Below are 8,574 nucleotides of genomic sequence, written 5' to 3'. Positions count from 1 at the left end.
AGACCGACCGCTGTGGCGTCGCTCATGATCTCAGTTGTCTCGCGACGTAAACGCCCAATTATTATTATTATGTCCTGTACTTCTAGATAGTATCTCTGACGCCCAGGTACTCTGTACTTTTCTTTAAGTACAATTTTGGATGCTTTGCCCATTACTGCAGATACGGCTGTGTTTTCAGGTATGGCCAAAGTATACTGCCCATTAATTATTTCAGAGCCATGGTGGCAGACGTGTGGAAGCACACTACAATAGCCGCGGTTACATGAACCCGACAGAAACGGGTCGAGTTGACTTATCGCACCTTCTCACATCAATCCTCCCTACACTGTCAGAACAGACCTTCAAACATGCTGAGGTGAAATGAACATGATTAAGAACGCGGAGTGTCAGATGAGGGCTTATGAAAGTGTCAATATAATGACACAGCGCACATATTGGTACATGGGCCTCCAGGCCAAGCCCCTGGCGAAGGTTTCCGTTGATCTCTTCAACTGCTTTCTTTCAGCGTGGCTTTTAAGATTTCAAGATGGAATTTGTCCACCAGCTTACCTGCATCTGCGTCATATTACTATAGCCGGGACATCAAACTGAAATCGCGTTGCGGGCCGCACTGACTTTAGGCTACATCGTGGAGGGCCGCACAAAAATAAATTACCGTAATTACCATATAAAATACCATAAATAAAATATATATGCAGACATAAGGAGCTGTGTATATTTTTCGGGTGGCCGGACGGCGTCTACGCGGTTCCTTACTGAAGAACTCCACACATCAAGAGAAATGGGCAAGTACCCTTACAAAGCATGTTAGATTGTTGTGGCTCTAAGCTTCTGTTGAGGTTTATAAGCAGCATATGGTGCTCACATACGGACGTGTTGCCTAACATGGACAAGGACAGCAGTGCTACACCAGGCAACGGTAAAAACAATGCTTGAAACGCTGGCTACACTCCTAATACTTCGTTAAACGTTGTGAAAGGGCAGCTACCCTCCGGTACAGTGTCCAAAGGCTTTGAAACGAAGAATGCGTGACCGCGGGCTACGTGTTTGAGACCCCTCATCTAAGCATGGTTTTCGCTCCGTGGGAGCAAGCACAACTAACACCACCTACCTTTGCTGCAAAATGTTAACGGGTAAGTGGACAATCCCACAGGGGCCACTCAGCTAATGAATCGAGACAAAATAGGAAGGCAATGGAAATTCACATACTGGTTCGGTTCTGATTGAAAGTACGCTCTTTGCAATCGTCACACCGGGCCCTAGAATGAGCATTTCACTTATCGTGCTATTACAGTGTCTCATTCCAGTTGCTAAAAAAGACTAGCGCATTCCGTGGGTCTGACTTTCCAGGGTGAAACACCTTTTCTTGCTTCCGAAACAATGTTTGCTTGTGCCGGTTGGACGCGATTTCCTCAGACTTCAGTCCGATACTGTATCACCCAGTTGGACAATGACAAGCAAAACCGCGATCTCATAGTTCTGAGTCTCTTGTTTGTGGCGAGGCAGCATCAGATGATCCACGTACGCGTCACGCATAGGCGTCGTGCTTCACACGTCCGCGTGGAGTGCTGGTACGTCCAATGCACTCATATGCAGTAGCAGCCTCCGGTCGGTATACATGGATGACGACTATAGCATTACACATCCGTGGGTCGAGAAGGATTGGTGCGAGCCTTCACATAATAGACAGCTCCAACACGCTTTCGGTTCTGTATCCAGTATTTGATGTCCCTCCACTTGAAAGCGGCAAGGGCAATAGTGAGGGCCATCATCAGGCCAAGAAGACCAGCCATCACCGCGAAAACATGCAAAGAAAAATGGTCCTGTTCCTCATCTGTGGTGATCGGAACAGCAGGGCTTCGCTGTGGGCACTTGAGGTGGCTGACGCTCAGCTGGGAGATTAGAAGTCCCGATACATCCGCTGGCTCCTTACATCTGCAAAGGGAAACCCAAGTTGAACGGAATTCAGTCGCATGTTCATGCAACGCCTTTCCAGCTAAGGATGTGAAATGAATGTCTGTGTCGCTACAAAAGGGAAGATATATGGGAAGGTGGAAAACCCATGTGGGAAGTGACGCCACAGTGCTTCACCTCGAGCACTTGGAAGCGCGTCAAATGTGTGCTTTGAACGTGATGGTAAGTCTAAGGTGTAAAATATTTGTTATTTGCGTGCAGGGACCTCGGAACAGTGCAATGTATCTATGACCTGTCGCAAGGACTACTATACGGTGACTCTGCTCACAAGACACGCTTGCCACTACAGAAGAACGTTTCTCCAGCAAAGCGCGCACCTTACCTTAAATTAACGGTCAGCTCTGAATGGAATCGACAGGTCTGCACCCATGTCATAGAACAGTCACAGTTCCAAGGGTTGCCTCTGAGGTCCAGGACTGGGATGCTGCACCAATTAAAGTCAGGATATCCGAGTGAGGTGAGATTATTGTATCCCAAGTAAACAGTCTCCAACGGTGTGGAATGATCAGCCGGGTCTGTGTAAAAGGCACCGGGATGAATGAAGCTGAGTTGCGGGTTATGGCCCAAGTCCAGGAACTTGAGGCTCTTCATGCCAACGAAGGTGCCTTCTTCGACAGTTGTGAGTGACGGCATTGCCGACAGGTGCAAGTACTCGATCGCGGTCACCTGTAAATATCCCCACAAACGACTTCAGAGAATGGAAAAAGAAGTACTAATGCAAATATATTCGACGTGGGAGCACATCCGAAAAAATGTTATTAGAGTCGTACCTGCTCGAAGGATTCCGCCGTCAGGGTCACCACAGGGTTGTTCTCAAAGTGCAGTAACTTGAGCCCCCGTGCGCTGCGTAGGCCAGCTGTTGGCACGACTTCGAACTCGTTCTCAGAAAGTTCTAACGTATTCAGAGACGACAACTGTTCAAAAGCGTTGTCTGGTAGGCTGCTCAGACCCGACATCCGAAGGTCCAGGTGTTCCAGATTTCTCACGTGATGAAACAACAGCGGGTCCACCGCATTCAGGTTGTTGCCGCAAAGACTTAAGTGTTTCAGGTTTGGTATCTTACTCAGCGTATCGGGGTGGATGGTCTCGATGAAATTGCCCGTTAGATTAAGCACCGTCAACTTCAACAAGCCCTCAAATGCATCTGTGTGAATCTCAGCGATGTTGTTGTGGCCCAAGTCCAAGACGTCCAAGTTGTCCAAGCCACTGAAAATATTTGGGGGAACCTCGCGAATGCTGTTATAATGAAGATCTAAACTCTGAAGCGATGAACAAGGCCCCAGGCGCGTGATTTCGACGATGTTGTTATGACTGAAGTCCACGCCAATAACGTTTCTGTCTTGTAGCCACGAGCTCGGCCCCGGTATTTGACTCAAGGACTTGCTGACACATGACACGACGGTAGAATTGTTTCCGTTTAGGACACACTGGCATGTGCTGGATGCACAGACGTCTTGCGTTGTTGGGTCAGCAGTAGTCCGCAGTGCAATAAACATCAAGACGATGAGCTGGCGCATCCTGGTCGTCTGTGAGAATGCAAAGATGCCACGCGTTTATTTTAACATCTAGAAAGTGCTTCCCTTTGAATATTGTCTCCACGCAAGAGCTAACGGAGAAGTCATGAATGACGAGGGAAGTATGATTTCAGAAAGGGTGCAGCGAAAGATGAGCAAGACGTGTGCCTCTTATTTTTATCTCTTCTTTTGAAACTTTTTCCTGAACCAGAGCATAAGCTGGCTTCAAACAACACTCGTGCGCAAAAATAATGTGGTTATATTGTTCCGAGCCGCAAACGCATAGTGTCAGACCGACGTGAGATACTTATACCGCATGCACCAACGACAGAAATTCATTTTTTTTAAATGCAGAATCAGTGTCACACATCAACATCCATCACAATGAGGCGTTTCATCGCTTTACGCTAATATTATTATTCCTGCTGTCTTAATACTCCAACAATCACAATACACTCAACCGTCACCGCAGCATCCTACTCTTGAATAGATCGCGTGTACAGGAGCATCCTGAGAATGAGGAACGGAGACGAACACCGCGGGAAACGGAAACGCAGCTGAATGCTTATTACACACGAATTACATACTTATGAGTGAGGGATGAAGGAAGGAAAGGTATCAACCATCCAGTGTACCCAAGAGATAGTTTGCTACTAAGGCTCCTAGGGCTGCGAATTTCCTTCTTCTCGTCGCAAAGACTTTTCAGGTCATCCGACCCTCTGTTTGTGTCTGTGGATAAGTTCCAAAACTCGTCGTGCTCGTCTCCTTCCTTCATTCTCTAGGTTTTGAGTATGGATTTCGTCACTATACTGCTTTCCCTCCGATCTTTCACGAAAGGGGTCTTTCTTGAACTAATAGTGCAACCTATACTGGACTGCAGTTCTTCTAATGCTGTCAGTGTAAAGCCTGCCAACGTCTCAAAAAAAAAAAAAAAAACTCTTTCGTTCCGACGTGATTCAATCTCTCTTCATTTGCATGGCCAAAGTCTCAACTTTACACTGTCCCATCAAACTTCGGTCCAGAGCCCGGTTAAACGAATGTTGAGGAGATCCCTCAGTCGTGTCCCAGAAGCTCCGGTAGTCTTCGGGCACGCGCTACAGTTCGCAACGCTGCTCGTGCGTTGAGCACTGACGGAGCTATGTTGAGGACGGCACTTATGAATTTCCTCAACGCCTGTGCAAGCAGGCCCAATTAATATCACATTCAGTCAGAGATTCCCATTTTATTATTTTCAAACATTCTCTACGCATTACAAGGAAACGCCTCGATAAGGATGCGACCGAAGAGACCACAGCCCAGAACGTTCTCGAAGCTTGAATTTTTTTTACTCTTCTCTCTATCTATCTCTTCTTCCTATTGTTTTTGCACAAAAGGCATTTTAAGCGTGCCCTACGTACATTACCTTTGTTATCGGGGTCGCGTTTAATTCTTCATTCTCCTGCTATCACTAATAATAAAAAAAAAAAACATGGTTCAGCTCGAAGTCACCAGTGAGGGGCGGTATATCAAAATTGCCGAAAGTTAGCGAGACTCGTTACTGACTGTCTTTGTAAGGATGTCGGATTCCAATGCAGGCTGGGAAGCAAGCAACTAAATGCGATTTGGAATACGTGCTGCTTATCGTTACGAAAGCTCAGGAATGCGATTGAGAACGGAGAGTCACCAGTTGATGAAACAATCACGTGTTAGTCAGCACGTTGTTCTCTACGACGCATATGTGAGATAAACAAGCAATTGACTCCATACGCCGCACGCTTTATCACTCCTGTAGGACGATGACGTGGAAATGCCAAGACAGTGATTTATCCATGCCACTCTACACTTCCCCACCCCAAATGTTCGGCCACACGTACAATCGATTTCTTTCCTGTTCGCCTCCTACAGGGAGGAGGGGGGGGGGGGAGGTGTCTATGTTATTTCAGCTTTAGACACATGTCGGAAATGATACAGCGCTACCACGTAACTTTAATAATATTTTGCTTGCACACATATTTTTTTTTTTTGCAACAACTCCAGAGCTTGCGACTCTGGCTAAACCGCCATACCATGCATGGATGTCCAAACCAAAGAGTTCTAGGTAACTCGTTACTGTAACTAAGTTTGGTAACTTGTAACTTAACTCAGTACTTTTGCGCCGTGGTAACTTTCAGAGGAACTCGTTCTTTTTTCAGGTAACTTTGCCAAAGTAACTTAAGTTAAGTTCCAAGTTACTTTTAACTCGCTTTTCACTCACGTCCACATATTTTCTTGCTTTCTCTCCGGTTCATTCATGTCATTTTTTGCCATTTGCATTTGCATTTGCCATTTTTTTGCCATGAAACGTGATATTCAATCAATTATTCAGGAAGTAAGAACCGCTGCCATTGAAATGAAACTGAACCATCGTGCACCTACAGGGATTATAAGATGCAAAGCGTTCGAATAGACTTCTACCAGCGAAACGTCAGCATGACATTGGTAGACAGACTGAAACCGAAAGAAATGGGAAGGAGGGGCCAGGGTTCCACGAACGGGCACTTGTTCTCTGCCTCCCATTGAACGAAAAGCAGGACCAAGGGTCGCGTCCCATATTGTAATCCCCTCAAGACCGTGGCTTCCGGGCGCGACCTTGTTCACCTCTAGTTTCGAGCGTAGTTCAATTCTATCAAATTTGTGGCGCTGTCGAACACTATGACATCATTTGTTTACAAACAGGGAGAGGTCTAATGTTGGACATAAACGAAAACGATCTAAGCGTGTTGCACTCCTCCGCACGCAACTCAAGGTCTAACTCAACTGCTCATGCGCGCTGCACCTGCGTAATGCTATTTTGTGTCCGAAGTAACTTGGAAGTAACTCGTTCTTTGCTTTAAGTAACTCAGTAACTGTGAGTTACGTTTCAGGCTGAAGAAGAACTTCGTTATTAACTTAGTTACATTTTTCACACGGTAACTTAATTTGTAACGAGTTCTTTTTGAAGGCTAACTTCTCAATCTATGCCAAACCATGCCATGGTCCAGCATATCGGTATCCCACGTGGAACACTCGCATTGAGTGTGCGTCAAGCGTCGCATTCAGGATTTATGTGGGGTATTGAGTCACTATTGACTTCCTCGCAAGGCATTACGGTGATTTTACGACTCTTATATGCTACGAAGATAAGATGTTATGTTTTTGTTTGTTGCATGTAAACTTGCAATGAACGAACGCAACAGAAAAAAAGTTTCCATAGGACGTTTCGAGCGTACGGAACCTCATGACACGCGTATATCTCAGATGTCACAATTCACGCGCTCTGGAAAAATAGACCTCTACCTGTTTGTAAACAAATGACGTCATAATGTTCGACAGCGCCACGAGTTTGGTAGAGTTGAACTACGTTCAAAGCTAGTGGCGAACAAGGTCGCGCCTTAAAGCCACGGTCTTGAGGGGATTACGATGGTCTCTGAAGGGGACGCGACCTTCGGTCCTAGTTTTCCCTTCCGATCTGTTTTGGTTTCGGTTGGCCTACAAACGTCATGATGACGTTTGTCGAGTAGAGGTTTATTGGAAAAGCACGAAATATATACACTTGGTGTGATGTTGGGTAGGGTCCCGCGGCTACCACGAGGAAACATCCCATGTCATCATCACTTCTTCATTTATTGTTGTTACTCTTGCACGACATAGATTGATTAGATTGACTAATTGATTCATTGATGATTATACTGATTAGTGAACATTAGAGAGTAAATAATAATGTAATATAAATTATAAATATAGATTTTATTTGTTTAGCACACACATACGAAATGTAGCAAGTGTATGTCAGTGCATTAGCGCGATGCGTGACCCGGACCAGGTAACGCATCAAGTTATGTGAGGACGCGAATGCCCAACAATTTTGACTTACTGAAGGACGACGGCTTCACATTTTCTATCGAAGAAATTAACGAAAATTTGAAGAAACTGACTTTTCATTCTTCAGTGACCAAGATTCGTAAGAGTACGACGGTTCACCACCTAAATAAAAGCTGGAATATTTTATATTTAGTCTCGAATAGTACGCAATTATTCCAGAGCAAGTCTACGACGGGCTACAACATTCCGAGACACTTGTTCACAAAGTTGCATTGGAAGTGCACGTATGCCATGTCGACAGCGCACGACGGTCACGGCACCCACATGCTTCGACCTTCAACGAATAAAAACAGGCGGTACTTACCTTGAGTAACGCATTCATGGCGTCAGTGATCGCATAAACGACGTTCATGTAGCGAGCATATTCTTGGCTTCTGCTAAAGCATGAGACAAAGGTCTTTCTGGAGTGGGGCGCACACGCAGGATACAGAACGTCCTGACACTGATAAAGCTCCCGTGCTTTATCAGAGCAACAGCTGGGCAATATGAGAATGCTTACGACAGGGCTAAACTGGCTATATACCTTACTGGGAAAAGATCCCAGAAGGCCGCCCTCCACTGTACACCGCACATCGGCCTGTCTGAAGTATTTTCCCGGTAAGATTTGTCGTCCCAGTTAGGCGATTTCAGATATTGCCCTTGTGCTCCGCACGGGGGCCCTCCGTCGCCCAAGTCACGCGCATCGCGCAATGCGTCGTGGGAAATGGTTTACATTCGTGCTCGTCTGCCTGTTGCTCGAAGGTGCGGGAGGTGAAGGAGAGAGAAAACCGAAACCGTTTGCGCTCTTCTTCTTTTCTCCGACTCATGAAAACTAAATCCCAAGGTGCAGCGGGGCTTTCGCAACACGGCGCTCTCTGGTGGACAATCCATGCAATTTCTGAAATCGTCTATTCGGCCTTCGTACGCGTGCCGATACGATGGCTGGCTGTACTATGACACTGGTCACTGGGATACCATATTTGCACAAAATGTAACGAGTGCAGCGCGCGATCCTGGTGCGCAAGAGAGGTATCTCGCGGATCAGAAAAACTGCTACCCTCGACTGCCAGTCACGTCATCTCATCCACCCAATGGGAGATATGCGAAAAGCGCCACCTGTCGAGCGCGCCGCTCTCGACAGCCATGGTTGGGGCAGATTTCTCACCTTCTGTAGCGCGGCTGAAGGGATCACGTTGATACGGTTTCGCTAAAACCGAATACACGGCCG

At 46.4% G+C, this 8,574-nt stretch overlaps 1 protein-coding gene across 1 annotated transcript; it reads right to left on the bottom strand.

Moving 5' to 3' along the window:
* Nucleotides 1-822: 822 nt before the first annotated feature.
* On the bottom strand, nucleotides 823-7,966 carry LOC135385413 (leucine-rich repeat neuronal protein 3-like). Its single transcript, XM_064614717.1, has 4 exons — nucleotides 7,672-7,966; nucleotides 2,745-3,500; nucleotides 2,297-2,640; nucleotides 823-1,935 (listed from the first exon to the last, which is right to left on the bottom strand). Exons 1-4 carry the CDS (start codon nucleotides 7,717-7,719, stop codon nucleotides 1,638-1,640), a joined length of 1,446 nt encoding a protein of 481 aa, XP_064470787.1. The 5' UTR covers nucleotides 7,720-7,966; the 3' UTR covers nucleotides 823-1,637.
* Nucleotides 7,967-8,574: the final 608 nt, after the last annotated feature.

This window comes from Ornithodoros turicata, chromosome 2 (assembly GCF_037126465.1).
Source record: "Ornithodoros turicata isolate Travis chromosome 2, ASM3712646v1, whole genome shotgun sequence".
Classification (NCBI taxonomy): domain Eukaryota; kingdom Metazoa; phylum Arthropoda; class Arachnida; order Ixodida; family Argasidae; genus Ornithodoros; species Ornithodoros turicata.
This window is presented reverse-complemented; position numbering and strand designations above follow the sequence as displayed.

What these genes read in the sequence shown, in the direction of transcription:
- LOC135385413 (XM_064614717.1), bottom strand. Translation starts at nt 7,719, where the DNA reads ATGAACGTCGTTTATGCGATCACTGACGCCATGAATGCGTTACTCAAG. An exon ending in CGGCGGAATCCTTCGAGCAG is followed by an intron (nt 2,641 to 2,744) that starts GTACGACTCTAA and finishes GGATATTTACAG; the next exon opens with GTGACCGCGATCGAGTACTT. An exon ending in GAGCTGACCGTTAATTTAAG is followed by an intron (nt 1,936 to 2,296) that starts GTAAGGTGCGCG and finishes TTCCCTTTGCAG; the next exon opens with ATGTAAGGAGCCAGCGGATG.